The sequence below is a fragment of the Bos indicus x Bos taurus genome, chromosome 7 (assembly GCF_003369695.1).
Source record: "Bos indicus x Bos taurus breed Angus x Brahman F1 hybrid chromosome 7, Bos_hybrid_MaternalHap_v2.0, whole genome shotgun sequence".
In the NCBI taxonomy this organism is placed as follows: Eukaryota; Metazoa; Chordata; class Mammalia; order Artiodactyla; family Bovidae; genus Bos; species Bos indicus x Bos taurus.
The window spans coordinates 89,770,447-89,790,836 of NC_040082.1; the positions used below are offsets into that span (position 1 = coordinate 89,770,447).

At 42.8% G+C, this 20,390-nt stretch overlaps 1 protein-coding gene across 1 annotated transcript; it reads left to right on the top strand.

Annotated features, from left to right (window-relative positions):
• The first annotated feature begins 8,033 nt into the window (after positions 1–8,033).
• Positions 8,034–19,882, top strand: LOC113895683 (zinc finger protein 555-like). The gene is made up of 4 exons (XM_027547157.1): positions 8,034–8,187; positions 14,813–14,939; positions 15,359–15,542; positions 17,542–19,882. Exons 1-4 carry the CDS (start codon positions 8,185–8,187, stop codon positions 19,100–19,102), a joined length of 1,875 nt encoding a protein of 624 aa, XP_027402958.1. The 5' UTR covers positions 8,034–8,184; the 3' UTR covers positions 19,103–19,882.
• The last annotated feature ends 508 nt before the right edge of the window (positions 19,883–20,390 follow it).

The following is a 20,390-nucleotide window of genomic DNA, read 5'->3' on the forward strand; positions in this document are numbered from 1 at the left end:
TTCCAGTCCTGTGGCCACTGCTGTTTTCCAAATTTGCTGGCATGTTGAGTGCAGCACTTTCACAGCATCATCTTTTAGGATTTGAAATAGCTCAACTGGAATTCCATCACTTCCGTAATGCTTCCTAAGACCCACTTGACTTCACATTCCAGGATGTCTGGCTCTAGGTGAGTGATCATACCATCATGATTATCTGGGTTGTGAAGATCTTTTTTATTTTTTTGGACAGTTCTTCTGTGTATTCTTGCCACCTCTTCTTAATATCTTCTGCTTCTATTAGGTCCATACCATGTCTGTCCTTTATTGTGCCCATCTTTGCATGAAATATTCCCTTGGTATCTCTAATTTTCTTGAAGAGATCTATAGTCTTTCCCATTCTATTGTTTTCCTCTATTTCTTTGCACTGATCACTGAGGAAGGCTTTCTTATCTCTCCTTGCTATTTGGAACTCTGCATTCAAATGGGTATGTCTTTCCTTTTCTCCTTTGCTTTTCACTTTTCTTCTTTTCACAGCTATTTGTAAGGCCTCCTCAGACCGCCATTTTGCTTTTTTGCATTTCTTTTTCTTGGGTATGGTCTTGATCCCTGTCTCCTGTACAATGTCACGAACCTCTGTCCATAGTTCATCAGGCACTCTGTCTATCAGATCCAGTCCCTTACATCTATTTGTCACTTCCACTGTATAATCATATAGGATTTGATTTAGGTCATACCTGAATTGTGTAGTGGTTTTCCCTACTTTTTTCAATTTAAGTCTGAATTTGGCAATAAGGAGCTCATAATCTGAGCCACAGTCAGCTCCCGGTCTTGTTTTTGCTGACTGTATAGAGCTTCTCCATCTTTGGCTGCAAAGAATATAATCAATCTGATTTAAATGTTGGTCATCTGGTGATGCCCATGTATAGAGTCTTCTCTTGTGTTGTTGGAAGAGGGTGTTTAATATGACCAGTGCATTCTCTTGGCAAAACTCTATTAACATTTGCCCTGCTTCATTCTGTACTCCAAGGCCAACTTTGCCTGTTACCCTAGGTGTTTCTTGACTTCCTACTTTTGCATTCCAGTCCCCTATAATGACAAGGACATCTTTTTGGGGTGTTAGTTCTAAAAGGTCTTGTAGGTCTTCATAGAACCGTTCAACTTCAGCTTCTTTAGCGTTACTGGTCAGGGCATAGACTTGGATTACCGTGATATTGAACGCTTTGCCTTGGAAATGAACAGAGATCATTCTGCGTTTTTGAGATTGCATCCAAGTACTGCATTTCGGACTCTTTTGTTGACTGTGATGGCTACTCCATTTCTTCTACGGGATTCTTGCTCACAGTAGTAGATATAATGGTCGTCTGAGTTAAATTCACCCATTCCAGTCCATTTTAATTCGCTGATTCCTAAAATGTCAACGTTCACTCTTGCCATCTCTTGTTTTACCACTGTGAATTTGCCTTGATTCATGGATTCCAGGTTCCTATGCATATTGCTGTTTACAACATTGAACCTTGCTTCTATCACCAGTCACATCCACAACTGGGTGTTGTTTTTGCTTTGGCTCCCTCTCTTCATTCTTTCTGGAGTTATTTCTCCACTGCTCTCCAGTAGCATATTGGGCACCTATCAACATGGGGAGTTCATCTTTCAGTATCCTATCTTTTTCCCTGTTCATACTGTTCAGCAAGAATACTGAAGTGGTTTGCCATTCCCTTCTCCAGTGGACCACATTTTGTCAGAACTCTCCACCATGACCCATCCATCTTGGGTGGCCCTACACGGCATGGCTTAGTTTCATTGAGTTAGACAAGGCTGTGGTCCATGTGATTAGATTGGTTAGTTTTCTGTGATTGTGGTTTTAGTCTGTCTGCCCTCTGATGCCCTCTCTTAGCGCCTACCATCTTACTGGGGTTTTTCTTACCTGGGACGTGGGTTATCTCTTCATGCTGCTCCAGCAAAGCGCAGCCACTGCTCCTTGCCTTGGATGTGGGGTATCTCCTCACGGCCACCACTACTGACCTTGGACGTGGGGTATCTCCTCTCAGCTGCTTGCTGCTCCAGCACCGCGCAGCTACTGCTTGCCGCTCCATATATATGTAGGTATACATATATCCCCTCATTCTTGAACATCCCTCCCACTCCCAATGCCCCTCTCCCCATGTCTACTCCTTTGAATTTCCAAAACTTATTGAGGCATGCTGTGTGCCTTACTATGTGGCCAACTTGTAGAAGTATTTAATAGATCTTGAGGAGCTATATTCAGTTTTTATTATTTGGATCCTGGCATCTTTATTACATCAACCTTGTTAATCAATGTTTCTCAAATTTCCTGTCAGGAGGTTCAGATTTAATAAGTGATAATTGGAGCCCAGTAATGTGTATTTTTAACTAGCACACCAGTTGGTTTCACTGATGCTCCTTCTTTTTTAGAGACACTTAGAGAAATACTGCTTATCCTTAATTATCCTCAGATTGTTGATTCAAAGATCAGGAGCTCAAGATAATTAACTTACTGTGACCTATTGCTATTGTGCTTAATTTCCCTCGGTATTTATTTTCTGTTGTTTTTCTTCTTTTCATCTTGTTTTTTGATTTTTTGTTTGTTTGTTTGTTTTCTTTTACTTGGGGTAAATAATTCATGACAGGTCTTCACTGTGAATTATACCCTTTATCATGTTGAAGTGATCTCTTTGCTTTAATCAATAGCACCCCCACCCCTGCTTTTTAGACAAAATTAATGTTAATTTTTCACTTCCTTTAATTTCCACTTTTAAAATACCATGTCCTTCAATTTTAGCATAAAATTGTAATTTGTTCTAAAATTCTTCTCTTAGTGGATATATTTATGCCAATCATTGCTATAATAGATGTTTTTGGCTTTAATTCTCCTAGTATGTTTTGTCATTTCCCTTATTCTGACACTTTTTTTTTTCCTTTCTTTTACTCTGTTGTCTGTACTGCTGGATTTCTTTCTTTTCTGATCATTTATTATAATTGCTTTCATTTCTTTTGGCACTTTAAAAAATTGAACTAAACATTATAACTCATATATTATAATTTATCAACATGAAGCAGTTTTTGAGAAGAATGTAAAAGTCAAGTTGCAGCATATGTATAATATAATGACTTTTAAAAAAGTATTTGGCTGCACTGGGTTTTAATTGCAGCATGAGGGATCTCTGATCTTCATTGTGACATACAGGCTCTTTAGCTGTGGCATGTGAACTCTTATTTGCAGCCTGTGGAGCTGTAGTTCCCCAACCAGGAATTGAACCCAGGCCTCCTCAATTGGGAGTGCAGAGTCTTAGCCACTGGACCACCAAGGAAGTTCAGTATAATGGTATTTTAATGAAATTTGAAAATGTTATATATAGTGAATGGATCTATGTGTATGGCATGGCAATAATAAACACCAAATTTGTGATGATGATTTTTCCTGGGAAGAATCAGAGTGTAATTGGGTCTAGGAGGTAATACACAGGGCATCTGAACTCTATCTGCAATGTTTTCTTTCTTTCAAGAAAGCTGATAGAAGGAGTTCCCTGGTGGTCCAGTGGTTAGAACTCTGTGCTTTCACTGCCAAGGGCTGGGATTCAGTCCCTAGTCAGAGAACTAATATCTTGCAAGTTACAGGGTTTGGCAAAAAAAAAAAAAAAAAATCTAATAGAATATGTGGTAAGTGTGTAGGATTTAATAGAGCTTAACAGGAGATACATAAGCATTCAAAACATTATTCCCTGCCTATTCTGTATGATTCCACGCTCAATTGTGTCTGACTCTTTGCGACCCCATGGACTGTGGCCCACCAGGCTCCTCTGTCCATGGGATTCTTCAGGCAAGAATACTGGAGTGGGTTGCCACTTCCTTCTCCACTGTATTACTGAAATTTTTCAGAATAGCTTTTAAATGCTCCCCCTTCCCCCTATGTTGTAGTTATTATTAATATGTGCCTTCATGAGGAAGGCAGAAATCAACTATGGATACTTACGGTTTGGGATAAAATTTCTAGTCAGAACATCATCTCTGCAAAAAGTGCTACATTTCAAAAACAAATATGCAAAGATGTTCTCTGCACACTGGTCCCATGACTCAGAGGTACTGTCACGTTAGCAGAGCCACGTTGAAGGAGCACATGGAAGGTTCAAAAATACCTCAGGAAAGATAAACTTGGAAGAGGAGTTATTTGTGCCACTTACTAAGCTACTGTCTCTCCTTCAGACCCATGCTATGACTTACTTGTTGCTGCTGTAACAAATTACCACATAGTTAGTGACTTAAAACAGCCAGTTTATTCTTATCACAGTTCTGGAGGTCAGAAGTCCAAATTCAAAGCGCCAGCAGGGCTGATCCCTCCAGAGGCTCCAGGGGAGCACTGGCTCCTGCATTTTCCAGCTTCTAGAGGCACCGCATCCCTGGCTCATGGCCGGCCCTTCCCTCCATCCTCACAGTCAGCCGCACATCATCTCCAGTCTCTCTCTGCCTCTGACCCTCTCCCTCCCTCTTATAAAGACCCTATGATGACACTGGTGCCCCTGGGGAATCCAGGGTCATCCCCGTCTCAGGGGCCTTAACCTAATCTTTCCTGCAAATTTACAACCTAACATGACATTCACAAGTCCTAGTAGTTAGGATGTGGACATTGTTGGGGACCTTTATCCTGCTGGTTGCACCTACCCTTCAATGAAAGAGGAGAGTGAAAAAAGCTGGTTCAAAACTCAACATTCAAAAAGTAAGATCATAGCATCCGGTCCCATCACTTCATGGCATTAAATGGGGAAACAATGAAAACAGTGACAGACTTTATTTTCTTGGACTCCAAAATCAGTGCAGATGGTGACTGTAGCCACAAAATTAAGATGCTTGCTCCTTGAAAGGAAACCTATGATAAACCTAGACAGCATATAAAAAAGCAGAGACATCACTTTGCAGACCAAAATCCTTATAGTCAAAGCTATGGTTTTTCCAGTAGTCATGTACATACGTGAGAGTTGGACCATAAAGAAGGCTGAGTGCCAAAGAACTGATGCTTTCGAATTGTGGTGCTAAAGAAGGCCCTTGCGAGTTCCTTGGACTGCAAGAAGATCAAACCAGTCTATCCTAAAGCAAATCAAGCTTGACTATTCATTGGAAGGACAGATGCTGAAGCTGAAGCTCTAATACTTTGGCTACCTGATGAGAAGAGCTGACTCACTGGAAAAGACCCTGATGCTGGGAAAGATTGAGGCAGGGGAGAAAGGGAAGACAGAGGATGAGATGGTTGGATGGTATCACCAACTCAATGGATATGAGTCTGAGTAAACTCTGGGAGATAGTGAAGGACAGGGAAGCCTGGCATGCTGCAGTGCATGGGGTCGCAGAGTCAGACACAACTTAGCTGAACACCAAGAGCCCTTCAATTCTTAGCTTTGTGATGTGGGTGGAAATGCTGCAAAGCTGGTTCTGCTTTGCCAGCAGCTTCTGCCAACTGGAGGGAGGGTGGAAGGCTGGAGAGGGGAGAGGGATTTGTCTGCACTGCCCCTTTCACTTCTTGTGTGTTTGAGGAATAATACCTCAGCGTGGCCTGAATATAGCTTGCATCATCTCTAATTTTCCTCAGATAACCACACCTGTTATTTTTCTCTCTTGTGACAATGGGTGTTTTGTGAAGCATTCAGAAGACAGCCTCATTTTTTACCTTAACATGAAATGACATATTCTTTATGTGTGATGCTCACAGAATACATCTCTGAATATGTTATGGCAAACAGGAGTGCTTGAGGAGGGTCATGCCATCACCCATTCTTAAGTGTGTGCATGCTCAGTCATGTCTGACTCTTTGTGACCCGTGGACTGTAGCCCACCAGGCCCTTTTGTCCATGGGATTCTCTAGGTAAGAATACTGGAGTGGGTAGCCATTCCCTTCTCCAGGGGATCTTCCCCACCCAGGGATAGAAGCTGTGTCTCTTGCATTGACAAGATTCTTTACCACTTGAGCCCATTGGGAGGTAGGCTTCTAAATTCATGCCTATTTACTGAAACTCAGCATGCATCATTAATCCATATTTTTAAAAGTATATATTTGTAATAGTTTATAAATTCAGTATTTTTGCCTTGAAGCTTTTTTATGTTAATTTTCTTAACACTCATTTTTATGAAAGCATCTAAAACCTTTTTGAAAACCCTATAAAAAGGAATTTTAATTGTATTTATCTTTTGGCCATGCTGAGACTTACAGGATTTTTAGTTCTTCAACCAGGGAATGAATATGGGCCGGTGGCAATGAGAGTGCAGTCCTAACCACTGGGCTTCCAGGGAATTCCCTAAAAAGGAATTTTAAAAATTCTGTCTGTAAATTAAATGACAAGCAATATCAGAGTTTGGACATACACTTAACATCAAATGAGAGAATGTTTCTGAAAGAAGCAGGCATATTAAATGCATTAGATGTTTAGCACCCATCTAGTAAGGGTATTTAGAGTTTTCAGGTCCATCACAAATTTATAGAAGTATTTTTTATTGTTGTTTTATATTAGTTAAGGTAGGAATTCAATTGCCTCAGGGATATCATAGCCTTAAAAAACCTTTTAAAAAAATATTGTGGCAAAAACCACGTGGGTTTCCCCAGTGGCTCAGCAATAAAGAATAAGCCTGCAATGCAGGAGACAAGGGTTTGATCCCTGGGTCAGGAAGAGCCCCTGGAGGAATAAATGACAACCCACTTCAGTATTCTTGCAGGGAAAATCCCATGGACAGAGGAGCCTGGTCGGCTATAGTCCATAGGGTCACAAAGAGTTTGACAAGACTGAGCAACTGAGCATGCAGGAAGCAATACACACATAACATGAAATTTACCATCTTAACCATTTTAAAATGTCAGCTGCTAACAGAATTGCGTCTCACAGATAGTACATAAAGGTCCAAACAGAGCCAACCCTTCGCTCTTAAACACATGCGTTGTAAAGTTACTTGATGGATATTTATTGTAATTATTTATGGCTGCATTTAACAAACTTTTCATTCTGTTTGATGCTATTTACACTACTGTATAAAGGAAGCGAATGACAGGAAAAGTCCCACCAATAAATAAATAATCTTCATTTAATTGTGATTTACCTTAAGAATTATGTGATCATACACTCTTCCTGAGAAGATTCAAAGGACAACGTGCTTTTTCGATGGCTCTGATACTTAAGGGTCGCCAAGAGGCTAGGAATGAAAAGTGTTTCTAATGATTAAAAAAAAAAATGTGGTATTAAGTACATTCACACTATTATATAATACCAGACCCTTTTCATTTTCAAAATTCTCTGGGGATACTCTAAAAACCCCATCAGACATAAATTTCCCTGCAGTGCAAAATGTACAGCTGAGAACTGTGATGTCTCACACCTGCGGATATGCTGAGATCAGTCCTGCACGGAGATGGGGCCTGGAAGTCTGACCTTCCACGGGGGATAGTGCCTGGGTTGCTGACCTCAAGGCCCAATAGTGAAGACAAGGATGAAGGGCGGGGCCTCCGCGTGTCAAAAGTCACACGTCAAAATCAAGCAAGATCCCCACTTGCAGAGTGTGATGTTATTTTACACTGAGCGTCTTTGTTCTTAAGTTAAAGGCATGTTTCCACGGTGACCTTAATCCCTACCCCACTTCCGGCCCCAGAGATCACCAGACTCCCTCCTCACCCACGCTGTCCAGTCCTCTCTAGTCCCGGTTCCGGACAGGGACGCCCCTTGTGAAAACTGAGTCAGGACTTCGGGTCCAGGAGGAGGACTTGGGAGGACCCGCCGGCACAGGAGCGAGTTCTGCTCAGAGCTCCGGGATAGTGGACGGTATCCCTAAGCCTAATCACTCTATAAATCAGAGGGCGGGAAAAATCGGAGGCGTTCGGGCGGGGCCGGAGAATTGTCCAATCAGGGGCACAAGGAGGCGGGTCTCGGGAAACCTTCCAGTCAGGAGCCCCGGCAGTAAAAATGTTAGAAGATTGCCCAATCAGACCGGTGAGGTGTGAAGCATCTCCCAATCATAATCCCGGACGAAGAGAGTGTCAGGAGCATCGTCCAATCAGGGCCGAGGGCGGGCACGCTTCCTGCCCGACAGAGTAGTTCTCTGGGGGCCTTGGCGCTGCTGCGCACCTGCCCCGGGGCCCCAGGTGTCAGGTCCCTGTGGCTCTCACCTGCCCGGGCCGCGGGGAGGCCTCCCGGGAGAGCCCAGAGCGGGGAAGAGATGGTGAGTGAGCGGGGCCGGGCTCAACATCGGGAAGGGCTGATTTGAACCAGCTGGAAGCGGTCCCGGGGTAGGGTCCTGGCGTCCTGTCCGGTACGCGCGTGTGTGTCAGCGGTCTCAGAACTACCCGGGTGACCCGATGCTCACAGGTGCCTTCCGCACGGGGCCCCGAGAACACCAGCCCCTGGTCGGTTCCTCCCAGCGGACAGTCTGCAGGGGCGGGCGGGTAGCTTGGGGAGACCTGCTTGGGGACCTTGGACTGGGAAGGGTCACCTGGTAGGTCCTCGGTCCTGAGTGACCCCAACTCCAGCCCTCATTTCTTGGAGGGACACTAGTTGTCAGCTGACCGAACGCCTGAGGGGAAAAGGCAAATAATTCCTGACCCGTGGGTTCTCACAAGGGAAGTGAGAAAAACTAACGCCAAGGTCAAGGAAAGCGCACTATCAGGTGGGGCAGCACCCCTCAAACCGCCACCCCCGCCCAAGCAAAATGCACAGTCGACACAGTGGGGACACTGCTGGTGTCCTTTGTTCAGAGAGCACTTCAGTGAACGATGGGGGAGGGGTGCCCCACGTGATGGCGTGGCTGCACTTGACCCTTGGGTCATCTTTGTCTGGGGACCAGTACAGCCCTGCCCCTCCCTGGGTTTGCTACCTTGAAAAGATGTGTTCGCTTACTGGAACCTCGGATTTTCGGCAACTGTAAAATACATCTAATAAATACAGCGGGAAACAGAAGATAAAATATTTTCAAAGGGGTGAGTTTCAGAAGAAAGGAAAAAAAAGGAAATATCTTGCATTCTGCTTGTTAAAAATAAATCACCTGTCTGTGGTAAGTTTCTGAGGTCTGTTTGAGTTAACAAATGGAATTCTGGGGCATAGCCTCGAAAGTTCTGGGGAAAAACATGTCAGAGTAATAGAGATTTCCCTTCCTGTACAGCTGCAGAGAAGTGAAAGAAATACCACATAGCATGATAGGTAAAGGTGGTGAAGATTCACCCCAAAATATCAGTTATTTAATTTGTGACAGTTGATGCTACTGTTGTTTATTATTTGCAATATACTTTGCTTAAATCTGCAATAAATTGTTTATTATCCTTGAAACCTGTGGGTATACATGGATCTTACTTAGACACCAGTTTGTCCTGTCCTTTGTGCTGAAGTGTCTGTCATTTCTGCTTGGCTCTCCTTTTAGACACAGGTCTGCTTTGGACTCTGTTCCTCAAGGTAGATCTAATGGCCCATTCCTCTGCCAATTCATCCTTTCGGGAGTGCTGCTGCTTTAAAATCCTTGCAGTGTGCCAGTCAGATTTTCTTCTGGTTCTTCAGAATATTTTGACTGTTTAGGGGCATTCGTTCTCATTAGGTTGGAAAGTTAGTATTTGTTAAATCCTAAAAAAAAAAAAAAAATCTGTTTTGGGATTTCATGGGATTCTATAAAGATCCTAGGTCTGTCTTGGGTGGATCGATATTTTGGTTAAGAATGTGTGTCATCTTGTCATTTATTTCATTTTTCTTTGTTACTATCCTTGCTGCTGCTGCTGCTGCTGAGTCACTTCAGTCGTGTCCAACTCTGTGCGACCCCATAGACGGCAGCCCACCAGGCTCCCCCGTCCCTGGGATTCTCCAGGCAAGAATACTGGAGTGGGTTGCTATTTCCTTCTCCAGTGCTTGGTATTTTTAAATTTTTCTATTTCTTTTTTCTTTTTCTAATGCATTATTTATTTATTTGGCTCCACTGCATCTCAGTTGCAGCATTTGGGATATTTTAGTTGTGGCATGCGGGATCTAGTTCCGTGACCAGGAATTGAACCCAGGCTCCCTGCACTGGGAGCTCAAAGTCTTAGCCACTGGACCACCAGGGTAGTCTAGTTATTAGATTCTTTTTATAGCTTTTATTAAACTTACTTTGTACTACTTCAATTTGGTTTTTACCATGGTGTGTGTTATCTTTTCAAAGTGACCTTTCCTGGGTCTTCCCTGGTGGTCCATTGATTAAGATTCTGCGCTTTCAATGCAGGGGATTGGGTTTGATTCAGGGAAATGAGATCCCACATGTTGCATGGTGTGGTCAAAAAATAAAGCGACCTTTCCAATTTGCTGTTGCTTTTAATTAGAAAGGTAATGAAATTTATATTGAGTTTTTATCCTGAGATCTTGTTCAGTATCTTATTCTATGATTATCGTTTTTTTTCTGTTGGTGTCATACATGTGCAGTTGTTTTAGTTAGGCACTGAGACAACCTCTTTTCTAGTACTGCACGTTTGTACTGGACTGGATTGCTAGTATAATGTTGACTAAGAGGTCAGCTGGCCACACGTCATTTGTATTTAATTGTCTTGGAGAAAACAGTTAACTTCATACAATTTATATGTTTTTTTCTTTCTTTTTTAGTTTTTGAATTTTTTTCTCATCTGTTTTCCTTTAATCATGCATATTACCATCTGTTTCCTACTGGTAAGAGTGTTTTTTTATGTATGACTGTTGAATATTATAAAATGGCTTTCAACAACACTAAGATGATTAGAAGTAATTCCTATGAGTTGGTAGTGTTTTCTGTTGTATAGATAACATCAGTGCAGGAAAATGTATATGACATATATAGTTGACAAAAATATTGAAAAAAAAAATCCTCTGTGAAATGAGACTCAGCCCTCAATGTAGAACCAGCTTTCATACCAGACTGCAAATGAACCCAAATGACAGGCCCCTCACTCTCCAAATTCAACCAATATGTTGAATATGTTGAATTATATCAAGATATATATGTGTGTGTGTGCTTGTGTGCTCAGTCATGTCCAACTCTTTGCGACCCCATGGACTGTAGCCTGCCAGGCTCCACTGTCTATTTCTAGGCAAGAAAACTGGAGTAGATTGCCATTTTCTTTTCCAGGGAATCTTCTGGACCCAGAGAGGGGGGAACCGAAGTCTCCTATGTCTCCGTTATTGTAGGCACTCTAGGGTTCTTTTTATAAGGGCACTAATCCCATCCCTGGTCAGCTCCATAAGGCTCCACCACCAAACACCATTAGGTTTCAACCTGAATTTGGTGGCAGAGGACACAGACCCTCAGCCCACGGTAGTCCCCAAGACCACCCTGGCTTCACAGATTTACTTAGTGGCTCCCTGGCTTCAGTGTGTAGCCGTGCTCATGGCTCTGATTTCTGACCGCGGGAATAAAGCAGAGTCAGCAGGAGAAAGGTGCCCAGGCCAGTTCCTGAGGAGACTGAGTGCAGGATCCCAAGGGTTCCCCACTCCCCCCCTCAAAATCACACAGGGCAGTCTTCCTCCCTCCACCCCCCACTACTGTGGTGAGAACATGGTTGACATGCCATCCACCCGGAACACTAATGAGAGGCTCAGTTACCAGGATTGTGTTGGGCTGGTCATGTAGACACCTGTGATTAGTCTGAACTGAGATTCCAGACTCCCAGACGGAAAACTGTTCTTCAGCATAAACCATATTATTAGCATAAAAGGGCAGAGGAGCCACGCTGTCAGGGTGGTGAGAATGCCGCCCAGACCCAAGTTCCCACATGCCAGCAGAAGGCCAGCCCTGCATGCCAAGCTGAAGAAAGACTGGACAGCCCCTTGCCCTTCGCTTTGTCTAAACTTTTGCTTCAGCTCTAGGAACTGGTTTAACTTTTTTCCTTCTAATGCAGTACGGTCTTCTAACTCTTTTTTCCCCACCCAAAGCTCACTTTTGGGAACTTGAGGGGCGTTTCACCTCCTGCCCAGAAGAGAGCAAAAATCAGAGGTGTCCCCTGGGCTGGACTTTGATTGTCCTCTCACTTGGCCAGTATGGCCACTGGCAGCTGGTATATTCAGTGAGCTGGCCCTCCTGGAGTTGGATTGCTCATTTTCACCTTGATCAACTTTTAACCTCACAGCAGGCAGTTCAGTCGCCCTTTCATACCCCAGATGACCCCATCGTCATCCGCTCTTCCTTCTTCCTCCACTTCCCAGAGAGTGCTTTTCCCATATTTTAGTGAGTTTGGATTGTTTCAGCAAATCCCACTTCTGATGTGTCTAGTGGCCACAGGACCACCTGTGGTTCTGCAGGTAGGACTCACGTGACTCAGCACAGAGTTGTACTCATGACTAGAATGTATCACAACAAAAGGACAAAGCAGACTCAGCAAAGGGAAAAGGCCCATGAGGAGAAATCTGAAGAAAACCAGGTGCAGGCTTTTAAGAGTCCTTTCCTAGTGGTGTCACACATAACACACCTCACAGCCCAGGTTGTGACAGCATGTGAAATACTATTTCCTGGAGGCTCATTAGGGACTCAGTGCCCTGGGGTTTTTATTGACAGCTGATTGTGTAAGCATACTGTGCCCAGCACGGACCCAAAGCCCGGATGCCCAAACAAAAAGCAGGTGCTCAGCATTAAATATCAGTTTAGAGACAGGGAGTAATAATTATGGTGGTGTGAAACTTTCAAATATTAAGTTCCCAGACGCCAGCCAAGGCTACCGTTGCCTCCTTGCCAGCAATCATTGCCAGGGATCAATGGTTTGCATTAAGGTTTGCAGTGTCCACTCTTCGTGCATGTTCAGTAGAGGAAACACTACAGGCAACTCTATCACGAGCAACTCACCTGACTCAAGAAGCTCCTGTACAATAGGGATATTCCTGTTATGCTCTGTTGAATAGGTACTAAATTCTGGCATCAGAATTGTTGCAGAAGAGTGTTTTCTTTCCTCCGCTCATGGAATGTCACTGGGTTGATGAACTTTCAAAACAAAACAAAACGTGGCTTAAGGGAGGCATTCAGCTCAGTGGTTCTTGTGCTTAGGAATTGGCCCGACTTGCTCATGTGCCCACCAGGGAGAGGGACGTGGACAGAAGAGAAACTGAGAGTGCAGCCTCTAGGTTGGTTTGTGTGGAATCACTGTCTCCTGGAACTTGAGGCAAGGCAGTGTTTCCTTTGTAGGAAGGCACTGGAATCCTTTATGTATTTTATAGTCAAGGGTAAATTCACTGTCAAATGTTTCTGATGTTAAAGTCCTTTTCAAAGTAGGACTCTTAACCTTTTCCTTAAGGTCATCAAGGGTACTGTTTTATGACTCCTGTAGAAGAGCATCATGGAACATGTGTGTGTGTGTGTGTGTGTGTGTGTGTGTGTGTGTGTGTGTGTGAGAGAGAGAGAGAGAGAGAGAGAGCTCAGAACTGCTGAGGAGCAGCACTGGCTCAGGAGTGTAGAGAACGTATGGAGTTCTTACTTCCTATCATCATGAAAATAGAGAAAAAGAGTATAAACTGGGCTGTGATAACTGTTACACAGAAAAGTTAAAATTAGTGCTTATTCAAAAGAAATATTTTATTCAGCCAGTTGGACTGTCCTTATGGCCTGGAGTTCTTTAAGACAATATGGCTAGCTGGCCCTTGCAGCACGTTGGGTTCCCACTGGCCCATTGGCCTCTCATATTTGGTTGGGGGAAAAGAAGGAAAAATGTCCAGTCCTTCATTGTGCGTTTTCTTAAATTATTTATTTATTTATTTATTTTTGCCCACACCATGTGGCAGTGTGGGATCTTAGTTCCCTGACTAAAAGTCGAACCTGTGCTCTATGAATTGCAAGTGCAGAGTCCTAAGCACTGGACTAGGGAAGTCCCACCTTCATTGTGCTTTTATTCCTTTGAACCTCGTTCAGGCTGACCTTGAGCTTCATGTGCTTATGAATGGTGTGCTGTAGGAAGAAGCTATAAAGTCTCTTGTGTCACAAGGGGGTTGACAGTTCTTAAAATGCAAATATTGTAATGGACACATGTATATGTATGGATGGGTCCCTTCACTGTTTACCTGAAATAATCCCACATTGTTAATTAGCTGTGCGTGCATGCTAAATTGCTTCAGTTGTGTCTGATTCTGCAACCCTACAAACTGTAGCCTGCCAGGCTCCTCTGTCCAGGAGATTCTCTAGGTAAGAATACTGGAGTGGGTTGCCATGCCCTCCTCCAGGGGATCTTCCTGACCCAGGGATTGAACCCATGTCTCTTATGTCTCCTGCATTAATAGGTGGGTTCTTTACCATTTGCAGCACCTGGGAAGCCCTTAATTGGCTATACTGCAATATAAAATGTTTTTGATGTTAAGAAGATAAAAGTTTTTAAAAATGGAAATATTGTTTCATTTGTATAGTACTTTCATTTCTCCAACATGATCTGAATCCTTTGGTTAGAGAAGAGTAAGACTTGAAGTGGTCACAGTAGAAATGTCGAGGTAAGTTGAGTGTGTTAGTGGTAGTGGTTTAGTTGCTAGTCGTGTCTGACTCTTGCAACCCCATGGTCTGTAGCCTGCCAGGCGCCTCTGTCCATGAAATTCCCCAGGCAAGAGTACTGGAATGGATTGCCATTTCTTTTCATGGGATCTTCCTGACCCAGGGATCAAACCCAGGTTTCCTGCATTGCAGGCAGTCTCCTGCTTTGCAGGCGGATTCTTTACCAACTGAATCACTAATCTATGAGGGCAGGAGTGTGGACATAAAGTTAGGAGGTGTGATGACTGAGTCACAGAGTGAGTATTTGGTGACCACAAAATCTTGTTTGAGCTTCCTGTGACTTGAGCCCAGTTGCTCAGTGTCGTGAATCACATCCAAGCTCCTGCACATTTTTTGGTTGTTTTAGGACTTGGTGGTCTTCGAGGATGTGGCTGTGAACTTCACCCTGGAGGAGTGGGCTTTGCTGGATTCTTCTCAGAAGGAGCTCTACAGAGACGTGATGCTGGAGACCTTCAGAAACCTAGCCTCAGTGGGTAAGAATGATGTCATTCTTTAACTTAGTTATTTAGAGACAAGCATATCTGGCACATCACTGTTCTGAGATGTAGAATGTAAAAAGGAATTATGTTAACTAATAAGATAGATGTGGTCACAACTATCATAGAATCTACCCACAAAAAATGTGAATCTATGTATTAAACTAAGTTTTTCTTTCTGTAAAGAAAGTTCCCTTAGTATCACTAGTAGATACAGGTTTCATGGGGCCTTGGAGGTCCCAGTAAGTTCTGTTTTAGAACCTTGAGAGAATTTTACTGTGTTTATTAAAGTGCTCACCATTTTGACCCCTTGTACTTGTTTTTGATGAAGTCTTGACACAGATAAATGCCTCAGTTTCTTTCTGGGCTAACAGGTACTTTCTTTCTTGTAAAATTTATTCCCTTTTTGCTTTCAGATGGTGAGACTCAATATAAGGCCAATGGGTCAGTTTCTCAGCAGGATATTTATAGGAATAAAATATCCAAAGAACATAAAATATCAAAGTTCACTGGAAATGATTCCTGGCCCTTTGTCTTAGGAAAAATTTGGGAAGAACTCAGCATTGAAGATCAGTACACATACCAGAGTAGACACCCAAGGTGAGTTGCACTCAGAGAACGCAGTATTTCAGGAGGGAATCTTAGCATGTCATGAAGTTTAAAAAGCAAACAAAGCACACATAAGCCTAGGTCAGATTTGTTTGTTCATAGAGATTTTCACGAAGATTTTTTTTTAAATTTGACATTGATGTGTTAGAAACAGTTGAAAACAATCAGCTGGAGAGATCATGTTTAAGAAACACTTGTTTCTGTAATGGTTGCAGTTGAGCCCCCTTTCGTGGCATTGAGTTCATTCCACTTTCAGTTCAGTTCAGTCGCTCAGTTGTGTCCGACTCTTTGCGACCCCATGAATTGCAGCACACCAGGCCTCCCTGTCCATCACCAACTCCTGGAGTTCACCCAGACTTACGTCCATCAAATCAGTGATGCCATCCAGCCATCTCATCCTCTGCCATCCCCTTCTCCTCCTGCCCCCAATCCCTCCCAGCATCAGAGTCTTTTCCAATGAGTCAACTCTTCGCATGAGGTGGCCAAAGTACTGGAGTTTCAGCTTTAGCATCAGTCCTTCCAAAGAAATCCCAGAGCTGATCTCCTTCAGAATGGACTGGTTGGATCACCTTGTAGTCCAAGGGATTCTCAAGAGTCTTCTCCAACACCACAGTTCAAAGGCATCAATTCTTCGGCGCTCAGCCTTCTTCACAGTCCAACTCTCACATCCATACATGACCACAGGAAAAACCATAGCCTTGACTAGACAAACCTTTATTGGCAAAGTAATGTCTCTGCTTTTGAATATGCTATCTAGGTTGGTCATAACTTTCCTTCCAAGGAGTAAGCGTCTTTTAATTTCATGGCTGCAGTCACCATCTGCAGTGATTTTGGAGCCCAAAAAAATAAAGTCTGACACTGTTTCCACTGTTTCCCCATTTATTTCCCATGAAGTGATGGGACTAGATGCCATAATCTTCGTTTTCTGAATGTTGAGTTTTAAGCCAACTTTTTCACTCTCCTCTTTCACTTTCATCAAGAGGCTTTTTAGTTCCTCTTCACTTTCTGCCATGAGGGTGGTGTCATCTGCATATCTGAGGTTATTGATATTTCTCCCAGCAATCTTGATTCCAGCTTGTGTTTCTTCCAGTCCAGCATTTCTCATGATGTACTCTGCATAAAAGTTAAATAAGCAGGGTGACAATATACAGCTTTGATGTACTCCTTTTCCTATTTGGAACCAGTCTGTTGTTCCACGTCCAGTTCTAACTGTTGCTTCCTGACCTGCATACAGATTTCTCAAGAGGCAGATCAGTTGGTCTGGTATTCCCATCTCTTTCAGAATTTTCCACAGTTTATTGTGATCCACACAGTCAAAGGCTTTGGCATAGTCAATAAAGCAGAAATAGATGTTTTTCTGGAACTCTCTTGCTTTTTCCATGATCCAGTGGATATTGGCAATTTGATCTCTGGTTCCTCTGCCTTTTCTAAAACCAGCTTGAACATCAGGTAGTTCACGGTTCACATATTGCTGAAGCCTGGCTTGGAGAATTTTGAGCATTACTTTACTAGCGTGTGAGATGAGTGCAATTGTGCGGTAGTTTGAGCATTCTTTGGCATTGCCTTTCTTTGGGGTTGGAATGAAAACTGACCTTTTCCAGTCCTGTGGCCACTGCAGAGTTTTCCAAATTAAGAAGTCAAATCAGTGAGAAAATTTACCCATTCAGTGAAATCCGTGAAAGTGTAATCCTTGTATGTATGTGTGTGTGTGTGTGCTCAGTCATGTCTGACTCTTTGCAACCCCATGGACTATAGCCCACCAGGTTTCTCTGTCCATGAAAGTCTCTAGGAAAGAATACTGAAGTGAGTAGCCATTACCTCCTCTAGAGGGTCTTCCCGACCCAGGGATTGAACCCATGTCTCTTGCGTGTCCTGCATTGTCAGGGAAATTCTTTATCACTGCACCACCTGGGAAGCTCTGCAATCCTTGTACTTACTAATAAATCATTATTAGTCAAACCATTTATAACATGCTTCTCATGTTGAACAGAAATCATGTGGTGGAAAGACTCCAGGAAAGTAATGATCAGTATGGGGAAGGCTTCAGTCAGATTCCAAATCTTAACCTGTACCAGAAAACACTCACTGGAGTAAAACAGTATGAATACAGTCCATACAAAAAAGCCTTCATGCATCGTTCACTCAAGAATCACAGCACTGCTTGCACTGGACATAAACCGTATCAATGTCAGGAATGTGGGCAGGCCTACAGTTCTCATTCACACCTAAGGACGCATGTGAGGATCCATAATGGAGAAAGGCCCTTTGTGTGTAAATTATGTGGAAAAACCTTTCCGCGTACTTCTTCCCTCAACCGGCATATCAGGATTCATACTGCTGAGAAAACCTATGAATGTCAGCAATGTGGGAAAGCCTTCATTGATTTTTCAAGTCTTACTAGTCACGTGAGAACTCACACTGGAGAGAAACCATATCAATGTAAGGAGTGTGAGAAAGCTTTCAGCTACTCCTCAACTTTTCGAAGACACATGATAACACACACTGGAGAAAAGCCGTATAAGTGTATGGAATGTGGGGAAGCCTTCAGCTACTCCTCAACTTTTCGAAGACACATGATATCACATACTGGGGAGACACCACATAAATGTAAGGAATGTGGGGAAGCCTTTAGTTATTCCTCAGCTTTTCGAAGGCACATGATAACACACACGGGAGAGAAGCCCTATGAATGTAAACAGTGTGGGAAAACCTTCATTTATCTCCAGTCCTTTCGAAGGCATGAAAGGATTCACACTGGAGAGAAGCCTTACGAATGTAAGCAATGTGGAAAAACCTTCATCTATCCCCAGTCATTTCGAAGACATGAAAGGACGCACGGCGGAGAAAAACCCTATGAATGTGACCAGTGTGGAAAAGCATTCAGCCACCCATCCTCCTTTCGAGGACACATGAGGGTGCACACTGGAGAGAAACCTTACAAGTGCAGTCAGTGTGGGAAAACTTTCAACTGGCCCATATCCTTACGAAAACACTTGCGAACTCACACTAAAGAGAAACCGTTTGAATGTAAACAGTGTGGAAAAGCCTTCAATTTGTCTGCTTGCTTTCGGGAGCATGTGAGAATGCATCCTGGAGACAAGTCTTATGAATGCAAGCTATGTGGGAAAGCCTTCTACTGTCACCTCTCCTTACAGAAACACATGAGAAGGCACACCGCTGAGAAGCTTTATGAATGTGAGCAATGCCAGAAAGCTTTCAGTTGGCCTGAACTTTTGCAACAGCATGTGAGAACGCATACTGCAGAGAAACCTTACAAATGCAAGGAGTGTGGTAAAGTTTTCAAGTGGCCCTCGTCCCTACCAATACATATGAGAATGCACACTGGAGAGAAACCATACGAATGTAAGCAGTGTGGGAAGGCCTTCAGTTGTTCCTCATCCTTAAGAAGACATGCGAGGATACATACTGTGGAGAAACACTACATATGTAATGGGGAAAATCCTGCAAATGAACTCATGCACAGTGCTTCAGAAAATTCACACGAGGAGAGAAATCTTATAAAAGTTGCAAATCTGGTATTGCCTTTATGAGTCCCACGTCATGGAAGTGGATCCATATGGAGTGTATTTCTAATTCTTTTTGATGAAAATTAACTGTTAAAGTAGTCTCTTAACTATAGTACATAAATTTTGTAGGTAGTGGGTTTTTTTTTATGTTTTAGGAAATAAAACATTTATCTTTCCAGTTGGACTCATGGTGATTTGCAGTGTATTTATATATATATATATATATATATATATGTATATGTATATGTATATGTATATAGTTTAGAGCAACTACCCAATGTGGGGCTCGAACCCATGACCCTGGGATTAAGAGCCTGATGCTCTTCTGACTGAGCTAGCCAGGCAGTTAAATATATAGTTTAACATCTTAGTTGTTTAAATTGTCTTTTAAGGGGTCATTGGAACAATGACATTGTGGTATTTGTTGGAATTTTCCTACTGGCTTAGTGTGGCAGATACTGGATAATCAACTATTACATATTTTCCACCATGGTATTGAGACAGCCTTTATTTATTTAGGCCAGTGGAGCCTTATTCCATTTTTCTTAAACATAGTTGGTAGAAATTTGTAATTATGCAGAGTTCTTCAAAGTGTATAGTCTCATGTGAATTGTTACTTTGAACTTTTATGCTTTGCTTTGTCTTCACTTGTGATTGTAAATTAAAACTAGGTTTTTTATTTAAGAGACACTTGTGATGTGACCATGAGATATCAAGTTCTGGATTGTGTTACATCAGCATGAGTAGTGTTAGGACCTATAGTTCCCCAGATCCCTTCCCTTTATGATTCTGTGTCCAAATATACCAGAAGCCTATTGATGTGAGATTTGGAAGGCAGAAGTGAAGCCATTACTAAGGTCTTGCAGTTTGTTGTTGTTTAGTCGCTCAGTTATGTCTGACTTTTTTGCGACCCCATGGACTATAGCCCACCAGACTCCTCTGTCCATGGGATTCTCCAGGCAAGAATGCTGGAATAGGTTGCCATTTCCTTCTCCAGGGGATCTTCTTGACCCAGGCCTGGAACCTATGTCTCCTTCATTGGCAGGTGGATTCCTTACACTGAGCAACCAGAGAATCTATAGATACATTTACTTATCACTAAAATAACCATTTTGGTTTCCTAACATATTTTGAGGTATATTGTTGGGGAAAGGTCAAAGAGCTGCTTCTAGAACTGTTCCTTAAGATAATAAGCCTGAGGCAACACTCACTTATGGAGGAATTTCAGAGATTATTGCTGCTTTCAAGTCCTGGGTGATACAAGGATTTTTTTTTTTTAACTAAACTTTTCTTTCAGTTTGGTTGTTATAAA